At 37.9% G+C, this 23,777-nt stretch overlaps 1 protein-coding gene across 2 annotated transcripts in view; it reads right to left on the bottom strand.

Annotated features, from left to right (window-relative positions):
• Positions 1–4,660: 4,660 nt before the first annotated feature.
• The window catches only part of LOC146002086 (ATP-dependent RNA helicase vasa-like), a 35,978-nt gene continuing 16,861 nt past the window's right edge, over positions 4,661–23,777 (bottom strand). For both annotated transcript variants that reach the window (XM_083139813.1, XM_083139806.1), the window contains exons 6-12: positions 23,537–23,758; positions 22,154–22,330; positions 16,782–16,977; positions 8,727–8,930; positions 7,269–7,441; positions 6,668–6,769; positions 4,661–5,340 (exon numbers count right to left, since the gene is read on the bottom strand). In XM_083139813.1, the coding sequence (XP_082995939.1) occupies positions 5,260–5,340; positions 6,668–6,769; positions 7,269–7,441; positions 8,727–8,930; positions 16,782–16,977; positions 22,154–22,330; positions 23,537–23,758 (1,155 nt within the window). In that variant the 3' untranslated portion in view covers positions 4,661–5,259. The remainder of the gene's footprint in view (positions 5,341–6,667; positions 6,770–7,268; positions 7,442–8,726; positions 8,931–16,781; positions 16,978–22,153; positions 22,331–23,536; positions 23,759–23,777) is intronic.

The following is a 23,777-nucleotide window of genomic DNA, read 5'->3' as shown; positions in this document are numbered from 1 at the left end:
TGAAAACAACAAAATGACTAAAAATACACGAATACAAGAGCAAGGAAAGAACACAGAAACAAGTTTCCCCTGCTAAAACTAGCGGATACTAAACTTTCCCCAGCGACCTGCCATGTCTATGACGTCACAGTTTTACAACCACCTTGGCTTGCTCAAAAGGCGCGTTATGAACGGACCTTCCAAAGCGAGCGACAAACACAGGTCAACGGACCTTGGTTTATTCTATATATTTAGTGACCATCGAGATATTTACAAATGAACATGCATTTACAACATGAAATGAAACAGCGATTGCCCATGCCTCAGCTCGATACCATCCCTAGTAGTGAGGTTGAGCCAACGAGTCAATACATTTGGGTGAGGTATTTCACAGAAAATTGAAAATATATCTTTCATTTCAGTATGCAGATTATTTCCTTGTAATTATACATAAACTAAGTATTGAAATTTATTGTGCAACTGATATAATGACAACATGCACACAAAGGAAACCCCAAACTGAAATTGCCTTCTGGAAAAAAAGTATTGAATTGTTTTTAAGTCCAATTTATGCACATATAGACTAATCGGTAGGGTCATGCATATTTCGTTTTTGACGAAAAAACGAAATTTGAAAAAACACATTGTAATGTTAATTTTTCATGTTTTTGAAAGGTGTGAGGTGCATTTTGTGACCATATTTTGTCACGAAATAATGCGAAATAAACTGCAAAAAGCGAAATTAACTCTTAAACACGAAATTCAGGGTTTATTCACCGATGCGACACCTTCCGAGGTCTGAATTATCCTGAGAGTTATGCAATTCCCGGAAAATTGATCAATTCTGCTGTTAATATTGGAGAAGCAAAAATGGACTCCTTTACACAGAAATAAACTTAATACTCTGATAACTACATAAATGTGCTATTAGAAGTGAAATGTTAATTCTGTGGAATAAGTGTAGTTTTTAAATCAAATTTAGGATTATTTTCACAATTTTAAAACAAATATGTCTTTTTATATACCACTTTTCATCCATTTTTTCACCGCTATAACACCGATATTTTATTTTATTTACCGCTTTTGAACCCGAAATTGACTCAGTTTTTGTACCGAAATTTTGACTTTTTATTTACCAAAAATATGTGCCTCTACTAATCGGGACTGGACCTACAGATTAAAGTGGGATCCGAACCACTATGTGCTTCCACCAGGTATTGAACCTGGGACCCCTTGATTACAAGGTGCCACCGGGGAGGCCTTGGAAAACAAAGTAAAAGTCTTTATGAATAGTGATAAATTTAATACCAAACTTTCAATTATCTCGTTCTTATTTTGCAGTAGAGGCTATTGTAAATTAAGATGATTATAATTATAAAATTGTCAGTAACCAATTTTAGAAGCAATATATTTTTCATCTGACTTAGTGAGAGTATGTATGTTTGTATGTCTCTTCATTTATCTTCCATGTGGGCAGTGAGGATATTTAATAAAAGAATGATCAATGTCAAGTATAGTTTTTCCTTCCACTATTGCTCCTCCTTCCATTATTTCATTTGAGCACAATGCTGGCTTCGCAAATTTGGAAGCCTCGTTTCTGCCCTTAAATTGAACAGAGAGAAACTCAAGAACTTACAGGGGTAATTTTTTTTTTTAGAGTGTAGTTGTTAATGCTGGAAGGGTTACCACCAAAGACATCCACGCCTGTTTGGTTAATGTGTACACCCAATGGTGAAAGAAACAGGTGAATTGTTCACCACAATTTTCATTCGGTCTGAATTACACAATGTGATGACAATGAATAGAAATAATGATGTCAATAAGTAGGGGCATGCATATTTCGTTTTTGACGAAAAAATGAAATTTGAAACAACACATTGTAGTGTTAATTTTTAATGTTTTTGAAAGGTGTGAGATGCATTTTGTGACCATGTTTTGTCACGAAATAATGCGAAATGAACAGTAAAAAGCGAAATTAACTCTTAAACACGAAATTTAGGGTTTATTCACCGACGCGACACCTTCTAAGGTCTGAATTATCCTGAGAGTTATGCAATTCCCGGAAAATCGATTAATTCTGCTGTTAATATTGGAGAAACAAAATTGATTCCTTTACACAGAAATAAACTTAATACTCGGATAACTACATAAATGGGCTATTAGAAGTGAAATGTTAATTCTGTGGAATAAGTGTAGTTTTTAAATCAAATTTAGGATTATATTCACAATTTTAAAACCAAAATGTCATTTTATATAGCATTTTTTATGTGATTATTCACCGCTATAACACCGATATTTTATTTTATTTACCGCTTTTGAACCCGAAATTGACTCAGTTTTTATACCGAAATTTTGCTTTTTTATTTACCAAAAATATGTGCCTCTATCAATAAGCCGAGAACAATGCCTACTTCAAACCAACATAGTTTCATTCCTTAAAACAACACAGGATGTAGAATAAAAAAGTAATGAGAATAGCGATGGACAATTTGCCTACGATTGTCTTTGCCTTTCAATGTACAAAGACCCTTCACCTTCCCATGCCAGGTGTACAATTGGGTTAACAAGGAAGGAAATCCATTCAAGATGAACCATCTCCTTAACTGCCCGGACTCTAGAAAACCTTAAAAAATCAGAATTAGTGATTTGAGACAGAAGATTGAATGAAACTGTCTGTACAGGTGGAGATAATGGGTTTTCCAAAATCTACAATTCATCTGATGACTGAAGACTTTATGAGAAAAGTGTCCATGCAATGGGTGCCAAAAGTTACTGACACCACATGAAAAGCAAGATCATGTCAACATTTGAAAATTTGGAATTGGTTGAAAAGTCAGAAAAGGCACAATGGTCTACTCAGTAGGGCATCTGACTGCCACGCGGGAGACTTCTGGTATGTGATCTAAGGTCGGAATTTTTCCAGGCTTGTTCCCACGTAAAGTGGCTCTGGGGCTCACCCAGTCTCAAACCAATGGGTACCTGGACGTATATGTGACCAGAGCAGGGTGCCTCCAAAATGGCAGATCGAGACTGTGTGGGGACCCTAAACCTACATCCCCTAAATGTGCCTTCACTGCACACTGCTATATGCACCCGCACCTGGTAACAGGGGACAAGACATAGGTATATGATAATGACCACAAAAAGAAGTAAGCTTCCATGCAGTGAAAGCATAAAGACACTCCTGCACCCAAGAAGACAAAAGTTTAAAAAAACAACATGGGAGGATGTTTAATGTTTTTGGGACCACAAGATCACTCCTTACCAAGGTCCATGCCACAAATATGATTAATGGTGAATCGTATGCAGAAACTTTGGCCGAACTGCTGCAAGCCATTTACCACAAGAGGGGTATTATTGACAGGTACTGTGGGTGATTGTGTTACATGATAATGCACCATCAGGCACGTCACGCATTGCCAGGGCTGCTCCAGACAAACAGCAATTCAGAATAATCAGCCACACCTGGCCCACATTGATTTTTTATCTGTTTCAACATTTGAAGATCAAGTTAAAAGGACTCATTTGACAAGATGATCACGTGCACTGCGAACTTCCTTTTTTTGAGTCTTGGGATGAATTCTTCTACAACACTGGAATTATGAGTGTTAATAGAGGGGGGGGGAGGCTACACTGAAAAATAAACAACATGTTTTTTGACCACACACTATTTTGGATGTTTTTATAAATTCAGCTTTGACACCCCTCGTACATTAAGGCTCGGCTGATTCCAGGGCAACTGTTTTGAAATTCTCCTCTCCTTTAAAAAAAATATTCCAAAATCTGAAAAATTACATGATATTTCGTTCTAGAATATCCACATGAATCTTCATGTGGTTTGCAAACCATGCGAACATTCACATGAATGCTATAGAAGTAATTCTAAGGATATGTATTTTTTTAAATTTGGAATATCATAGCAATTTTTCGAAAGAGGAAAACTCAAAAAAAAAAAGTTGCCCTGGAGTCAAAGGTCCAGCCAAGCCTTAATTCAACCACATATCAAAAAGAAATGGAACAAAATAGTCCATTTCTTAAGACAACTGGGTCACCTTTCTACTATGTTCCCACTTTCTTATTTGAATAAGCAGAGTTGAACTTTTGTGTTAAGAGTTGCTTGAAATCTTGCAAATGCAATAATCTACCTGCCATTTCACCAATTAATTTTACAAGATAGATAGAATAGACTATTAAGGACTGCAACTCTGAACTGACCTTCTGTAGTAGTTTATTCCCACCTGGCTATTCTGATCTGGTATAGCCCATGTATTGTATTGCAAAGTGTTATTGTTAGCTACATGTTCCAACTTCTTATTTCAGAGCATTAGTTCCGGAATTGGCCAGTCACTGCCATTTACATTCTGAAAATACTGTACAGTGGGATTCATGAGTATTACTATGCAAATTATCCATGACTATTTTAATTAATTTTTCTTACATCCTGTGTGTTCTTAAGCGATGGATTTTCATGTATGCTGGTGAAGTTGTCAACAGCTTGTTTTGAGTTTTCATTTAATTCTTGAAGCTCTTATTGGGTCAAATAAAGTGCACGAACATGGTGATGGGACAATTTGCTTGGTAATAATCATGGATCCCACTGTACAGTAGAAAACTGATTAAGTTTTCTCCACTTTATACACACTATTTTCCAGGTGCAAATGTTGAAATCTATTAGATGTCTGGTGCATATTTAATTACATCGCATGGTAAAATTCATACATATGGCTTGTTAACTAAATGTGTTTATTTGAAAACATCCGACTTTTATGCATAGCAGTGTGGAAAGCAATTCCATTTGCTGAAAATAAACACACATTTTTACAAATGAACAGTAGTAAACTAGGCAAAACTTACAGGAAGCTCAAACGCACTTATCATTAAATTCTCCACTTAATATCAACAGGAATGACTTAACTTGCACTTATATTCAGTAGGAACACAACACGAACAATATAGTATCACTAAAAAACATTTTGCTAGTCTGAACAAAATATGGTAAAGTGGAATGATAATCTTCCAATCACACAGCACATAACATAGTCTTGATCACAGCTCATGGCGCAAGGATGTTCCTCCTTGCACTAAAATTGAAAATACTTCTTCACCTTCTTCTCAGTATTCTCATGCGAGCACCAGTTCACAATGCATGAAAAATAATAGTTTCATATGTATGCACTTGATTACATTTGGAAAAAAAATATAATAAAAGTATGCAATTTTAAAACACACAACGAAAAAATTTTTTGTCACTTAAAACAGTCTTGGTAAATTAATTTCCTCTCACCACTCCTCATCTGCTTCAATGGTCTGAGGAGCTTGATACGACGCATTTCCAAAGTCATTGTTATCAGTTTGCCCAAACTGAAAGAAAATTATTTCCATTAGCATAAAGTACTCAGGACACACATTCATGAGTCAAGATAATTGAACTGTTACCTAATCTTCATCTTTCACAAACACCCACATTATAACAACTTCTCTTCACATCAACAATTACTGGAATTAAGCACAAAGCACCAAATGTTTCCTTTGCATGTATGTAACAATGCATATGTATAATTGAGAGTCTTATTTGCTTTCACATGTATTTAATTGTGATTGAAAGGAAAAATTCAAGTACAATTTTCAATATCTTGTGCAATTTCTAAATTTGCATTTAAGTTACTGCTTTGAGATGGGCCAATATTTTCTAACAGGAAGGTAAAATTATTGTTACTGATACATTTATAGCATTAACACTTAAAGATAAAAAAGTTTCCAGTCCTTATAATGCTATGTACAAGTTATATCTTACATCAGGGCCATTCGACAATTACATTATACATAATTTGACATGGTATGAAACAATTGAGGTGACATGTTTTCAGGTGTGCCCCCCACAGCCTAAGTATTTTTCAGAGCACTGTCACATGACACTTTCAGTGTCTATTTTGTGGAAATTGTACAAAATTTGAAATATACATTCTGTTTGCCCCAGTATTGCGTAGAAAAATATTCCTTTCTTGATTACAGGAATATAAATATTTTGGAGAGAGATGCAGGAATTAAGTATCTACAAGGTCTTAATTACAATTTTCTGAAAAGTTGTAAAAATTATAGTTCAACAAGGGATGATAGAATCTGAGTATTTGTTATTGTGTATATGGGGAGAACACAGGGTAGTAGGTGGGCAACAAGCAAGGGTACTGGCACAGGATTTCAAAAAAAGCCAGGTTGGATCCTAGTTAAGGCATATTATCTATATAACCATTCAATAAATCATACAGTGTCTCCCCTCTTCTCAAAAGGGAATTGAAAGTATTAAAGAGCATTTCAGTTTCCTTTTTCTTTGGAAAGGAGGGGGGGGGACTACACTATATTTAAACAGCTACATTTGGCAACTTTTAACACGGGCCCATGTAGCAGCTGGAACCATGCTGCTTGCTAGCGAAATGGGATGTACATATTATTATTATTTCACAATTGCAATTAATTATGTACTTTCGTCACACAAGATGTTTGAAATGCATCCTCATACTTCCACACATTCTTCTCACATTTTGAGAAAGTTCACTAAAAATCACCTCCCCACATGTCTGCACACGTTTTCACAAGTGGTTTTCTCCCACAATGCTGGCAAGAAAAAAATGACTTTCCATGTCAATGGGAAACTTGAAAATTCCTGAACAATGGATAAGAATGTACATACCTTTCGGACATCTGTACCACCGAACTTGCTTCTTGAGAATGATGATGTGGCACCCATTAGAGATGCATCATCTTGCAAGAAGGATGGAATCTCTTGTTCAGTCTGGAAAGATAATCAAATATTTGCAAAGTACAGTTAAATTAACAATCCGACATTTGTTTTTCAATGCTTCAACAATAACCTTTCCAGGATGCTGGTTTCAAAACTTGACCACCCACATGGCAAACACAAACAGATTTTACGGAAATCTAATCCGTAAGATGGCTACACAGCTCTTACAAATTATTTTCTCCCAAGAAGTATCTACCTGTCAATCTTTGACAATTGTAAGAATATACCACTGAAACATAAGTTTTCCTTCACTTTGGTCTCTTGTTGTGGCTACAGGGTTATATATATATATTTTTTTTCTAAACTTTCTTAATTGGAAGATAAAATGTATTACTTTCATCTTTGCTAAGAGCTCTGTCATTCTGCAAACATAAAATTTAATAAACAAAATAATTATAAATAAAGAGATTTTTCTCTCTCAATGACAATTGGTTGTACTATGATTTTTTAGAGAGAAAGATGCATCAGGAAGTATGCAAAGGCTACTAACCTGTTCAAGTATTTTCATCAAGTCCTTGGCGATAGCTCTATCAATTTCTGGATCATAGAAACTGGTCGCCTTTCCCCTATTGCCTACTCTGCCAGTTCGACCAATCCTATGCACATATTCATCAATACTCGTAGGCAGATCATAGTTAATCACGTGCGCCACATTCTTTATATCTGAAAAGAAGACATCGTACGTACATCAGATGAAATACAATAAAGAGTCATTCAAATGATACAAAGCATTTTCGGGGAACACATTCCATTCAAAACAATGTATACAAATATTTTTTTAGCAATATTGATGAAGGACAGCAGAAAAGGAACACTATGGGTAGAGCTCAAACTTGGAACATTCAGTGGTGTGATATTAATTAATCAGTATTAACATAAAGTCCAAATGATATGACAATATTAAGCAACACAGCTTTATAAATAACATGTAAAAATAAACAGAACAGTTACAATGGACTAAGGCTAAACTGATTCCATTGGTATTTGTATCAGTTGCAACTGAAGTTATTGATCTTTTAGGATGTTTGGGTATTTTGTGAGGAGTGCAGAAATTCCACGGAAATTGAGCAAAAATTCTAAGTTTTCCATTATTCTGCACCAGTTTTGTGTAAATAAATTTATCTTGTGATTAAGTAACAGCTCATTTAATATTTCAATGTAACTCTGTATATTTTAAATAAATATGCCACACAATGATGTGGTACAATTGCAGAGGAATGTTAATTTCTGAACAACTTTCAACTGTTACACTTTTCAAGAATCAATATAAGCAGGGACTGACATTTCGCAAATGTGATAAAACCGAAAAATTTATATTGTTGAAAAAAAAATGTTAATGTATATGCATTTGAAATCTCGAAATAGCTTGAATTTGGTATAGAATGAAATTGTGGCCTTTATTGGAATTTGTGCTTAAAAAATAAAGTGTACCATATGTACACATGTATAACATGCAGATTTTCCAAAATATTATCCCAAAAGGAACTATGGTGCATGTTATAATACATGAAACAATGCTGACAGCCACATGAAACCACACACAAATGTATGTTTCCCAAGATTTCTCAATTAACGGAGCAAAGTGATAGGGTTCTGGTGGGAGATTGAGTGTGCACCTACCAACTTACTGGAGCCGTAACGCTCAGTATTTGTTGTGTGAGAAACATTTTACATCACCAAACAAAGTGGCATGGTTTTAGTGGATATGGAGTGGTCATGTAACATCCCACTGGGAGACATAACATTGGTATTTGTGACAAGAAATTATGGAAAAATAACTTCCTCAAAAATAAGTTCCACGACTCATGACTAGGCATAGGTTGGGTGAACTACAAATTAAAATACTAGTTAAAAAAATACAAGATGTCAATCAAAGTCCCTGAGTATCTGTTCAGCCTTACACTGGGCATATTTTACCAACAAATGCTACAAAATAATCTGTACATACCGAGGCCTCTAGCCGCCACAGCAGTAGCCACCAGGATTGGCATACGCCCAGACTTGAAGTCTTCCAGAGCTTCTTCACGTTCACGCTGTTGTCTGTCCCCATGGATGCTGGTGGTCGGGAGACTATTCTGGGACAAAAACGCTGCGATAAAATCTGCTGTTCTCTTCATTCCAACAAACACCAGTATCTTCTCAGCACCAGAACCTGAAACAAAATATTTTGTTAGTTAAGCATTAATTGTAGTCTCTATTATGGCCAAGTTTATACATATATATTGTCAGGACCATGCATTGGAAAATGAGATGCAAATTTGGCAAAGTCATATTGGATGCACAAAATGTCAACAAACACCTTCACAGAATATGGAAATTAAATTAATTTTGATCTAAACTGTAGCCAATGATATTGTGATTAAATACCACATGTGGTGATTATCACATTACTGAACATATACAGTCAACTCTCGATTCTACGACCCTGGGTATAACAACCACCTAGAAGTAACAACCCTTTTCCCGGGAACAGTGAAAAATTTAGAAAAAAGTTGAAAAATTTGGAAAAAAAGTTGAAAAATTGAAGGAAATCAGCCGAAATATGAGGTTTTCTTTCCACTCATGCCCTTCACGAGCACTCTACCACTCACAATTGAGTCTGAACTAAAAATAGACACCACCACACCATGCTTGAGTGATATCCAATAGCACTTGACCTCTGCCCTCCCCTCCCTCAAGCGCACCAATGTTACCCCGCACCCGACGGCCACTACCAAACGCGCCAGGCTTGTTTTGCCACGCTTTCTCTTGGATATGCGAGAAGATAAGATCGAATGTGCTTGGATCTTATTCTAAATCGACCTTGACTGACTTGCAGTCTTTGCCAATGTGTATGGCAGGTCAAGCTCTTTCATCGATAAATACACCACCTTGAGAGATAAGATCGCAGGAATGTTCCAAAATACAGATGCGTGGCGCCTGGAAGTCTGGCCCATCTGTCCAGCTCTGACCTAGATTTCAGTAGGTTCCCGTGAGTGAGCAACTCTCGGCCTTGTAGCCGACAACTTCCAGTAACCGCTTTCATTCAAAACGTGTTCTTTGTTCCCTGCAATACTGCATAAAAAAGCGAACTGTTAGAGATAATCAAAGCCACATAGGCGAACTAAAGATCGTCAACCCACTTAATGCATTGTCATCCAGCTTTCCAAAAAAGTTTACTTCAATTTTACGTGCATCATAATTCCGGTTTCCCACTTCATACGTTTTCCTAATTGTGTCTTAATATCTGCCAAAAAAGTGTTCCGTTGGCTGACTGACTTCTCCCTTTTTTCCTGTCAGCAAAGGAGGGAGGGGCGATTTTCTTGCTCGTGTGTGCACACGGGCTGATTACAGGTGAGGGTGGAAGTGGACCCACCCCTCTTCCTTTGCTTTGACGTCTAAAATGGGGCAACCAGTTCTGGATATATTCTTGAAAACTAACAAAAACAGTAAAAAAAATAAAAAATAACCCTCCCCCCCTTTTCCCAGCTTATTCTCTGCCACTGGTGTGCACGGCAATGTTGATAATTGCAGAATTCCGGTATTTTGTTATTTTTATGCTGTTGTCTGCATAGGAAATATTACCCGTATTATTGTCTGTTGCATGGTAAAACGTAAAGCAAGGGTCATTTCTTTCTTCTTTACACTGCTGTTAAAAGCTCAGTCTTCGACAGTTGCATTATCTTTAACCCTTAGTACGCCGCGCGGTCTGACGAAAGTAAGGCCAGTGTCGCCGAGGCTTTGAGCGGGAAATTTGAATTTGTATACATAATGGAGAAAAATCGTAATAACTCTGGCACTAAGGAACCAATCTACTTTGGATAACTTTTGTTTTGCAGGTAATACATCGGTGCATGCAACCATGTAAAATTTGGATGCCCCAACCGCGGGGGCTGCATCCCCCGAATTTCAATGAAAAAAACATAAAAATGTGGAGTTTGCCCCCTCTTCTCCAGCTACTTTGGGGAGAAAACCAGAACTTTTGCTTTTTTTAAAGAATGGACTTTCTACAACAGAATGAAACTTGATTCATGTTCGTGGGTGCAATACAATTTGAATAATAAGGCAAAACGTAAAACACTAGCGAATTTTAGCCAATTTGCATATTATTCATAAAATTGTTATAACTGACACTATGGGACCAATCTACTTCGGATAACTTTTGTTTTGCAGGTAATACATCGGTGCATACAACCATGTAAAATTTGGATGCCCCAACCATAGGGGGGGGGGTTACGGGGGGGGGCTGCATCCCTCCAATTTCAATGAAAAAATCATAAAAATGTGGAGTTTGCCCCCTCTTCTCACGCTACTTTGGGGAGAAAACCCAAACTTTTGCTTTTTTCGTTCGCACTTCCATCTTGTGTAGCTACTGTGAATCTATTTCTTCCCTGTTGACTCTGCTCTTTGTGGAAATATGTCTGGAAGGAAACGATTGTGCGTTAGGGAAATCGATGAGCTGTTATATGATACGAACTGTTTGTGTTGAGGCCTTTCCTAACAGAGGAGGGAAGGGAGCCTTTGCAATCGTTTGTTTTGTCTATACTTCTGGATAGACTCACGCTTTAGACTCTGGCCTCTGGCTATCGTCAAGCTTCATTGCATTTCTAACATAGAGGCGACAGAAAGCTGACACCCCCAATCCCCTCTCCCCTTGCCCTACCCCCCCCCCATGCCACAACTTCAGCTGGATCACCAGGTCTAAACACAAAGAAGAATGCGTGCTTTATCAGTACTAAATCACAGCGTTGGAAGCTTGGAGGAAAACAGCATCGTAAATACCAAGCATTTGTTGTGTCTGTCAACTGAAGAGCACGTGCCCAAACATGTGACATATTCCGAGAAAGGAGGGAGGGGGGGGATTTGGAATTTTCGTAAACACGATTGCAAAACATGTTCCCCAACAAACTGTCAGTGTTTCAACCTAAATATACAAATATAAGTGTGGCAAACCCTCCATAATTGTATCTAAAGCTGTTTGTTGCATATCTGCAACAGCAGCTGCAAGGGACATACTTTTTTTGTTGCATACATGCAACGGGGGGGGGGGGGGGGTACTAAGGGTTAAAATGCTGGGATTTTCATCTTCCGCCACCTGTTGCTCGAACTTCCAGCCGGTCTCCTTGTTTTTACGATGCAGCTGGCGCCAGTGTTTTGTCTATCTGCAAAGCTCTTGTTTGCCGATAACAGCGATGACTCATCCAGTGCGAAGGAAAAAGTTATTGTTATGAATCTCGCAAAGCTGTTTTGATTTGACGATAACGAAATTCAATCTTCAGAAAGGAAAACTAGAGTTAAAATAACTTCATGTTCTGCACCTTCTGATAAGCAAAACTGTAAATTTAATTAGCATTCACTTTTCTTCTGAGCCATTCATGTGAAGAAAAAAAAGTGCTCAATGTAGGAATGGTATCGATTAAAAAGACATTATTCAAGAGGAAAACTTTTGGAGGAGTGGGTGTTTGACATCGAGAATACTCCTAAATCCAACATTAATCGACAAACGTGAGAGTAAATAACGATCTACCATTTTGATATGTAAAAATGCGCAGTTTCATAAAGCTTGTTTTGAGTTCATTTTATGCTGATGGGCTAATCGGGACTAAATATACAGTTTAAAGTGAAATTCAATTCCAAACCTAAATGACTTTCGACTGGGACGCTGTTTAATGACTTGTCCTAGAATATGCATTGGGTGAAGACAGATCGCAAGTTGAGAGTTTCCTTTTTCACACTGGATTACAATGCAAGTCAAGGAAGGAGTTTGGACTGCTCCCTTGAATGGGGAAGGGGGGAGGGTGAATGAAGTTGGTTGAAGCAAAGAAAACGTGGCTTTTTTTTGCGATGTATTTTACAGCCCAACCAGAACGAAAATTACAGCCCCGCTTTTTTCTTCTTTCTTTTTTTTTTTTGTCGTCGTCGTCTGGTGCCTAGAAAGGTTGTATTGTTTCTCCCGAGAGATCTAATCTTACCAGTTAATCTTGTAACAGACAATGCTCCAGTAGACCCGTATAAAATCCAACATTCATTCTGCCCGATTATCTCCTGACTTTTGCTGTTTGCTGGCGCCAATGTGACTGGTGTCAAGATTCTTCAAGCGAGAGATTGTTTTCCTTTCCATAGGTCTCCGTGCAAATGGGTTTCTCATGAACTATAATTGTAAGAATTTCCTGGAAAAGCAATGACTGTGCACAATTGAAAGAAAGTAACATTATTTTAAATTCTCTTTTGTGAAAACGTTTTCATGTTCTATTTTCCTTCTCGCAACACACGTCCTGTGCATAACAGGTTGTATAACTACCAGGATAAATGGTGTTACCATTTCCTAGGCATCTGTGTGTCAGTTTGAGCTCCGTTTAAGCAGAAAATTGGGGCAAATTCCAATAACGACCCTTTTCCCGGGAACTGTGAAAGGTCGTTCAATCGAGAGTTGACTGTACCTATTTCTAAGTAAACCGCTAGTTGACTGATCGAGGTTACCACATTTACGCGTGTATAATGCGCACCCTGGTTTTGATTGGGAAAAGGAACAAACAATTATATCTCTCATATAATGCACAGAGCAATCCAGGTTCAAGAGATGGCTTTCTTAGTTGTAGGTCGTAAAGCTTTATCAAGAGTGAATGACATCATACGTATTCAATGAATCACCCGTTGCTGTGTGGACCACGAGAAGAATATCCTCATGTGTAAACAATAAGCCACCAACAGATGCAACAACCTCAGCCTCCTATAAAAATGTGAATTAGTACTTACAAGGTGCGTAAACCCCAAATTCCAAAATGTCTTTGCCACCAGGTTCAGTTTTCAGTGCCTCCTTCAGTTCACGAAGAAATTTAAATTTCACATTCCTTTGAAATCTACAAAATTTTATTGCACTTAAATCTTTTATTGCCTTCTGAAATGCCTCTAACATGCCACTTGACCTTGAACGACCCAGGAACACTGACGTCAAATATCGTGTCTTTACTTCCACACAATCATTGTCCCAGGCCCCAACATATACATCCATTTGTTGCCGCTGGGCTACTCTGTTTAGGGATTCGTCATATCCAATGACCAACGATTCACACTTCGAAAGTTTCTCAAGTAGATTCTTTTTGACAAAAGGTGCAATACCAAAAGCAATGGTATAATCTATCTTACCTTTCTGCAGCTGCATTTTTTTCGCGATATCACTATCGGGAAACATGACACTGAACAAATTTAAATTTCGTCCTGCAGTTCGCAGAGAACTGTGTGTCATTGCGGTCTGAATGCACCACAATATTTCAGCTTTAGTTACACTGTCATTCAACAGGAATGACTTTAGTCCCCTTGGATGTAGCACATTGTCGGAACTTCCGTGTATTTTCACTCTCAGAAAAGGAACTGGATGAAGCAGGTTTAAAAGTCTAATCCTTCTTCAATGAATTGAGTTCTTCACTTGGACAGGGAATATTTTCCTGTTCACTTCTCCCACTTGCACTCACAAAAATCTTAACCTTTTGTGTCCCAAGCATCTCGATCGAGATACTCAAATGTAACCCTCACGGAACCAAGCGTCTCGATCGAGACGCTGTGTCAAGGTCTTAGTTTTTACGTTATAACTTTTCTATTTTTGGCTAGAATTTCGATTTTTTTTATATATATTGTTCTTAACACATGTATTTAACAAATGTTTCTTGCACCTTTTTTTTCTTCATGAAAATGGAGGGGAAAAGGCGGTAAAAGGGACTTCTCTTTTGCATCTCTTTTCAAGGGAAAATTTTTGCCGACAAAGGAAGACTGGCTTTGTTGTTCTAAAGCAATGCTTTTCACTCCTGCCAGTTAACTGCATTCGAAGGAAGCTTGTTTACCAGTATCCGATGTCAAAATGAAAGTTTTCTGTGAGGGCGCTAGCAGGGGGTGGGGGAGGGGGAAGACTGGTTGTTGAATCTGCGTTGTGAGAATGGAATTTCGAAGCGCGCTGAAGGAAACCTTTGTTTTTTAGCACAAGTGTCCACAAGTTGCAACACGGGTTACCCTGCATTGTCTAAAAATAGAATTTCAAGCAGCTGCAAGAATCGGCGCTCATTTTTCACTGCGTTCTACCTTTTCGTCCATGAATGTTGTGAGTAGGTGTCGTTTTGTGTCCAAGTGCGAGGACATTTTTTGGGTGAAGTGACAATTTTTTAAAATCATTTTTGGGAGTTTTCTCCCTTCCCCTCCATATATACGCCGAATGTGCATAATTTATATATCGTCTGAATCTGTGATTCATTCTGCGTACAACGGTATATCTTTCATATCTCTAGGGCATTTAGTTTCTGAGCTATAGTCATTTCAATGTAACTCTGCAGTTCGCTCAATTCCGAAGCTTGAGACAGTGGCGTACAAGCCTTTCGTTTCAGGGGTACAACTCTTGTAATATTGGTCATATGACAAAAATGAAAATATTTTTCCGTTTCTTACATGCCAGCGATAATTTCTATATGCATTTTGAACTTTTCATATCCTTTTTTTCGGTGAGGCAGGGGAGAAACCACTCATTTTCTTTAAAAAAAAATATTTTTCAGGGGATTTCCCCCCATTTCCCACTCCATATGTATGCCGAATGTGCATAAATTATATATCGTCTGAATCTGTGATTCATTCTGTGTACAACGGTATATCGTTCATATCTCCAGAGCAAATTGTCTCTGAGCTAAAGCCATTTCAAGGTACCACTGCATTTTGAAGCTTGAATCAGTGGCGTGCGACCATTCCTTCTGGGGGTACAACTCACGTTACATTGGTCATATGGGCGTGGTGCTATGCACAGGGGAACGCTTTACTTTACCTTTACTTTACATGATGATAATGCAAATATTTATGTCTTCCTTACATGTCAGCGATCATTTCCATGTGCATGTCGACACTGTCATGTATTTTTTCTTGGGGTGGGGGAGGGGGGGACTCCATTTTTTCCCCCGAAATTTTGAGAGTTAGCCCCCTCCCCACTGCCACATATACACCAAATTTGCTTAAATTTCATATAGTCTGAATCTCTGGTTCATTCCGCATACAACGGTATATCACTCATCTCTCTAGGGCAATTAGCCTGCGATCTACACTCATTTAATTGAAACTCTGCATTTTGCTCAAAATCGGCTCGGGACCAAGGGGGTTACATGTGAAAATGGCCTTGGGACTCAAAAGGTTAATCGAGGCACTTATACTTTGACTCGTTGACATTATTTTTTGCTTAAGGCTTTCCATATGGCTCGACAAAGCACGACGACCCATATTGCTTAAAGTAAAAATTTGGGATGGGACCGATTAATCTGTACTCTATCGGTATCGGCCGATATGGGCATATTGGTGTATTGGTCTATCGGTAAAATTACAGAATATTTTACCGATCCGATATATCGTTAAATATGATAATTTAGTGCAAAATTCTGCCATTTTGTTGTAATTTTTATAGATAATCTCCATGCCCTACTTTCTAAAAAAGTAAATGTATAAATATGCAATTTCTTTTTACTGCAATCACCTTGAAACACACATTTATTAAGGAGGTCAATGAACCTTCAGCTTCTTCAAGGACCATTTCTAATTTCATATCGGTACTTTATCGGTATCGGCCCATCACTACTAAAAATCTTGCAGCACAATCTACACTAGGCCGAAATGTAAATCATTTGGCACTTTTTCTATTTCTAGCCATGATGAAAAACAAGGCTCGTGCAGCCAGTTGACTTGAAATTGTTCAACACCTGAACGTGATTGGCCGAATACATTGGTGCACGCTGGCGTCAGTGGTGGAGGAAAGAAACACAAGGTAACTTGGCAAACAAACTTACAAAAGACTCACTGAAAAAAATATTGACAATAGTATCTTGATAAATTACTGTTACTCAAGAATTCACATGACTTTTGATAACTTTGAAATAATTTAAAAATTTTAATTCATGCACAAATTAAAATTCCCTGAATTTTCCAGATTTTTTAAATGCTCTGACAATTCCCAGTTGCTAGTCACCCTGGAGAGAGAGAAAGAGAGAAATAAAGAGAATCATACCTTCTTGCTTAATCAGATCTACAAGCTTTGGTCTCTTTTCAAACTTTGGGACCAGATGGAATTTCTGTTCAACATCTGCACACGCACCACCTACGATTCCAACAGCAAGGAACAAATAGTTATTGAGGTAATTAGAAGCAAGGCGTTGGATCTCTTCAGGAAAGGTTGCTGAAAACATTAAAGTCTGACGTTCTCCCTGAAAGAAAAAACAATAAAATTATAATTTTTTATTAAACTAAACTTTAGTCTTTTATTAAACTATGTTCAACTAAATAAACTTGTATAATGCACACCTTGGTTTTTGATGGGGAAAGTGTTAAACAATTATATCTTGTATATAATGCACGTATAATCAATTTCAAGAAATGGTTTTCTTAATTGTAGGTCGTAAAGCTATTGTTATGCTGATCAAGAGTGAATGACATCATACCTATTCAATGAATCGCTTGTTACTATGTGGACCAAGGGGAGAATAATATCACTTGTGTATGCCATGAGTCACCAAGCCACACCACCCCCCCTCCCTCCCAGCACTGTGCTTAGCATCCCAAAGCTCTCCCTCTTTAATCAACTTATTTATTCTGTAATAGACAGAGGTATCAAAATTATGTAATGGATTTGCAGTGCTCAGGAGGTTATTTTCTATTATTTCTTACCCAACAAATACCGCTGATACGCATCCCACGTGACAGGAGGTGCATTCTCAAATTCCGCCAGAATGGCACTGCTTTCCTTGGTGTTGCAGAACATTACATTACAAAGAAAAAAATTGTGGGAAATCGCCTTCAAATTTATACATGTGGTTTTGCTCATTCCTTCTTTACTTTTTATAAGAAAACTTCAAAATACAGCGAAATCTCAGTTATACGTTTTATGGGGGACAGAAGGGTAAAAACTTATAACTGAGAAAAGCGGATTATTGAAATATAATAAAAATGGTAAAATTAAGTACACAAAGGAAGAAAAGGAGTACTACATATACACGAAAGTTTGCTATATTGCACTAATATGATCCCCACCAAAACCTTAACTCTTATCTTGCAGATAACACAAGACTAATTCTTTTGAACACTTAGAGTCAGTGGCGTGCCCAGGATTTTTGAGGGGGTGGGGGTTACGTATACATTTCTCTTTTGCCTCCCCGATTGTGTCATGGTAACGTCATCGTTTTGTAATCCAGGGTTTCCGGTAAAATACCAGGTAGAGGCACTTTAAACTGTAGGTCCAGTCCCGATTAGCCTTCTGTGCATAAAGTGGACTTAAATACCTTTAGCGGACAGAGCCTCACAAGCCTGTAATCCCATTGAAGCCGGCACCTAAATTACTAAATAGCGACTCTAGCGTTGGCCCTAAGGACGCTGGATTGACCAAATTTTGAGGGAGACAATAAAATACCACTATGAGGATATATAATGCTAGTGCCGCAACCTCGATAAAAAAATATAATAAAACTGAATTCACGGCATTCGGAAATGTTGCGTAATTACGGAATTTCGCTTCCAGCATCAGCCCTATGGATGCTGGATGGACCAAATTTTGAACAACAAACAACAAAAGACCACTCTATGAACATATGTAATGCTCCCGCCGCAAATTTGAAAAAAAGAAGGAAATTACAGCGCTCAAAAATTTTGCAAAATTGCGGAAAAATTCAAACTTTCGGATTTTGCCCCCGCTTCCCCCCTAGACATAATTGTCGAAAGTTACTTAAACTGTTCCCATTTGTTCATTCTTACATTTAGAATTTAATTTTCTAACAAATATGCAGTGGTTCAGCAATTCTAGTTCAATTTATCCCATAGTAACAAAAGAGAAAGTGTGCTCATTTCAAATGGCACTTGCAGAAAGAAAAAGGCACATAGTGAATGCTCGCTGCTTTACTTCAAAAACATTCACACGTTAAAAATAAGTCAGTGTTCAATAATTAGTTTATCTGCGATTTAGTTTTGCATAATAAAAAGTACTGCAACGTCTTCAAGAACCGTATTATCTTTAAATATGACTGTAATGAGACCCAGCTGAACTCCCCCACCCCTGCAGGCTGCTGTAGACTCCCCCTCCCTTTCTTCAGCTTGTTTATAATGTTTATGACAGGCTGGTAAGTGTGGTGCCAGTGACTTGTCTGACAGCTTGAAAGATATCAATCTCCGATCTGCTTCAGGCAGATATGACTTGCCGAAGGAAATGCAAAGAACAAAAGCAGGATAATTTAGAACGGGCCAATCTTAGCAGGATAATTTAGAACGGGCCAATCTTGTTCAAGCGTGCATAGCCCCTCCCCTTCTCTCCCATGCAAGGGACAAAAATAGAAATAGAATAGAAGTCGAGAATCTGGTTCTATGTTTGCAGCTGACAAAAAAACCTGTATGGAACGGGTGGCAGATGTCATCACGGAAATCTTGAATTCCAAGAGCAGCATTCTTTCCAGCAAGCAGATTTAAAAACTTATAACTCAAGTATTTTTCTTGCTGGAACTAAACTCATTGAACGTATAACTGAAATATAATAGAACGCAGCCTTATGGGAATTAGCAGGGACTGCCAGAAAAAAAAATGTACTATCCCGAAACGTACCATTGCAATTTTACTGTATATACTTTTCCGGGACTAACGTAACATTTATACAAGGCACATTCAGGACCCTCAAACTAGCAGTTAGCAACACAAGATTTCTTCCATTAAGGCCTTTAAACACTCCATATATATATATGTATTGGTTAATACAAAGTACCCTTTAATCTGAAGTTATTCCCATTCACCAGCCGATAAGATAGGATTTATAATGTATTTCAGTACAGATAATTTTTAATACGAAGTTGTTTCCAAGACCCTTCCGCAAAACTGGTTTCGCTTAATTCGAAGTAGACACCTGCGTAAGTCGACAAGAGAATATCGAATGTGGAGAGAGCTTGGACGTTATTTTAACTTGACCTTGACATGTTTCCTTGTCCTAAGAGATGCTGACAACTCGAGGGAAGCAGCCCGAAATGCCCGCTGGACATTGACATTCTTTGTCAATGTGCATGGGAGGTCAAGCTCTTTAACCGCTGAATGCGCCACCTTGGAAATATTCACCAGTGCTAGATGAGAAATGCGAGATAAGATCGCAGGAATGTTCCAAAATACAAGACGCGTGGCACCTGAAAGTCTCACCCATCTATCTAGCTCTGAGCTAGAGATACAGCAATTTGCCGTGAGCGAGCAACTTTTGGATTGGTAGCCGACAACTTCCAGTAACCACTTTCATTAAAAGCGTGTTCTTTGTGCCCTGTAGAACCATTACAGATAATCAAAGCTGCATAGGCCAACTAAAGATAGTCAACCTGCTTAATGCGTTGTCATCAATCTTACGTATGTTGCAACTCCAGTTTCCCACTTCATACGTTTTAACTGAAACAAAGAATACGTGACTTTTTACGATGTGTTTTAGACAGCCGAACCAGAACGAAATATACAGCCCTGATTTTTTTGTTTTGTTTTGTGCCAGGGAAAGGTTGTGTTCCCTCCCAAGAATCTTCTCTTAACAGTTATTCCTGTAACGGATAATGTTCTAGTGAACGCACATAAAATCCAATATTCATTTTGTCCGATTATCTCCTGTCTTGCTCGCGCCAGTCAAGATTCTTCCGAGTTTCACTTCTTGCAATAAATGAGATTGTTTTCCTTTCCGTAGGTCTCCCTGCAAACGGGTTTCTTATGAACTAAAATTGTAAGAATTTCATGCAAGAGCAACGACTTTGCACAATTAAAAGAAAATACCATTTTTTAAAAGACTTTTTGCCACAACATGCATCCCGTGCATAACCGGTTGTATAACTAGGCAGGATAAATGGTGTTAACCGTCTCCTTGGAATCTTTGTGTCCACGTTAAGCTCAGTGTTCTCATTTTGTGTAACATTTTTTACACTTTCTTTAAAACTTACAATATTATTATATAGTACATATAAAGCTTATTTTCTTGGAAAAATTCAAAATTTTCGCTAACTTTGTAGCATCATCGGTGTGAGGAGAAAAACTGAACCGGAAGTTGGGGCCCTGCAGAGTTGCCAGGTCCCCATCGAAGAAGCAGTGCGTAGAACAAAAAAACAATGTTTTGTCACCAGGCTAGTCTTAAACTGTGAGTGTGTAGGATGAGTTGGGAGGGAGGGTGGGAGGGATGGGCATTACTGGGTGGCCTTCTTCAGGCCAGGTGGAGTGGTTGCACTCATGGCCGATATATAGGCCCTCTCCCATCTTTTGCGAACAGAGGTGTTGGCTGGTTGGGGTAGGAGATGGATGATTGCTACCCGGAAGCAGTCGTTGAAACTGATGTCGTGGTGGTTGGTGTGGACGGCAACAGTGAAGTCCAGGTTGTGGGTGGAGGAGCGGTGGTTATTGATGCTGAGGTTGAGGGCCGTTGATGTTTCCCCCAGGTAAAAATCACCACAGATGTTGCAGGTGAGGATGTAGATAAGGTTTGAGGCATGGCAGAGTAAATTTGCCAGTGGCTGTGTGCACCTGGAGGGTGTGAGAGGTAATAAGAATGGGGCAGGTCTTGCACCTGGGGCGGTTGCATTTATGGGCAGTGGGGTGTGGCAGTTTATGTTTTTAATAAAATAAATTACTGCCTTGGTCAGCATATTTATTTTTTCAAAAATACTATAGAAAAAAAGTAATAATTTTAAATTTCTGGGATTGGTAGATACATTGATGTCCAAGCCAGGATTCAACTACAGGACCCCTAGTGTCATAGCATGCTGTGCTAACCACTCCACCTGAGGCCTGTAGAGTGCTATAATTACCTACAGCACTAATTAGTCATTTTGCTAAAATAAATGAATACCACATGTTATTCTTGTCACTTCATGTTCCATTTCAACACACCAATCTCTCTAATTTCATTTACATAAATTACCAACCTAAGAAACATCACACACAGCTTTCTTCAAACAGAAGAATAAAACTGCTCAAGCCACATGAAATAAAAATTTCAATTTTTTTAACCAGCAGTAATTGATAGTTTTAAACTTACAGAGAACCTTATCCAGCCACTTAACTAGCAAACAGGAAGATTTTTAATTTCCACTTTTAGTGCAAATTCCTTAGGGCTCCCATTGATTTTGCCAAACTGAATTCCTGGATTTTTCCACCATTTAAAATAACTTCCCGACACTCAACTACATAAAACATACTAATAAATGAGTTTTAAATGTTCAATCTGGATGATATTAATATATATACATAAAAAAAAACTACACTTTTCAATCATGGCAAGGACAACATTTTCCTTGAATCTGTTGAGTAAAATATTGCACTTTGCAAAAAATAAACTTTTAATTTGTTCTTTCGAACACAAACACATATTACTATCAAATTATTTCTTAAAAAACTTACTGTTGCAACCATCGTGTTGTGATTCAGCATCTTTTCAATTTCCTGATGAAATCCTAGATCCAGCATACGATCTGCTTCATCCAACACAAAATATCTCACGGAACCAAATGTAACTTTACCTCTATTTACCATGTCCATTAACCGACCTGGAGTAGCAACCACAATATGGCATCCATTCTGAAAAATCAAATTATCACCATAAAATATTTTAACCAAGTAAGAGAAAATTGTAATGTGCGACATACATTGGAGGAGACCAACCTTAAGTTTGGGGATGAAAGGGAATATCAATGGAATAACAATTTTTTTCCTAAACTGCTCATAAACGTTAAAACTATAAGGACCATGTATTTTTTTTAAAAAATGATAATACCATAAAGTGGTGGGGATTCTGACAGGATATTGTGCATGCATCTACTACAGTCATGTGGGCATAGATATTTTTTCACGAGAAACATTTTGCATTACAGAGTAACACCACACGGTTCTGGCTGAGATTGAGTACCAAGAAAGGAGCCTTAACATTAGTACAGAATTTTTATTTGAGAAAAGTTTAAATGGCACAGTTTTGGCAGAGATAAAATGGTCATCTATCATTAAACAGCAGCCGTAACATTGGTATTTGTTGCAAGAGAAATAATGGAGAAAAAAAATCTACATATAGCAAAGTCCCTAACTATAATCGAAGAAACCAAACTGATTTGATAGATATAAATGGCTTTGGCTTGGATCAATTCTCTAGCTATGATCCTCCTATTGTTGGCTCCTTTCAGTCTGCTTTCGTATGGAATTTACAAACAGAACTATAATCTTTGTGACTATCCTTGACGAAGCTCTACATGTTCTTATATTATGCAAGAAAGGATAAATATTGGATGTTTCAGTAGTGCTACAACTTCAGGGTAAGTGGGTCATTATGATGTGGTACTGCTGCATATATTCAAATTATAAATTTCTAGTGCATGACCTCTCATTTCCCACATACAGCTCCAAAATAACATTTGTAGGAAACATGACAAAGTCCATTTTTGAAAACCCAGTTTTCTACATTTTTCCCACAATGAGTGAACTTGCCAGGCATATGCACCTACTAATGCCACCACACAGATTATTGGAGAAGTAATAATCTCTATAAATTGTTGATATATATACACCCGTTCTTTCAACCAATTAAAGACACTGGTGTGGAACAGCCCTATAAAAGTGATATCCAGATATTCATTGTTCTCCACAATAACATCACATTGCTGACAAATCTTTGTATCAGATCTCAGAGACATGGAATAGTTTATTATTCATGATTTCTATAGATTAGCATGTTCCACTATCATTTTTAACCTACTGGTTCACTCTGAACAAAAGTATGCACACAAGTATACTTACCACAATCAGTTTGCTCTGATGGAATGCTGCTGTTCCTCCGTACGCAATGCACACACGGATCACTGAACTGTGAGCAAATTTTCGGGCTTCATTGAAAATCTGAATGGCAAGCTCCCTGGTTGGAGACACTATGATCACCTGAGGTTCGCTCTGTTCACCGTTTGTCACCATGTCTGTGGGACGTTCGATCAACGTATGGATTATTGGAAGGAGAAATGCTGCCTGCAAACACCATCAAAGA

Source organism: Lepisma saccharinum, chromosome 1, assembly GCF_977018435.1.
Source record: "Lepisma saccharinum chromosome 1, izLepSacc3.1, whole genome shotgun sequence".
Lineage (NCBI taxonomy): Eukaryota > Metazoa > Arthropoda > Insecta > Zygentoma > Lepismatidae > Lepisma > Lepisma saccharinum.
This window is presented reverse-complemented; position numbering and strand designations above follow the sequence as displayed.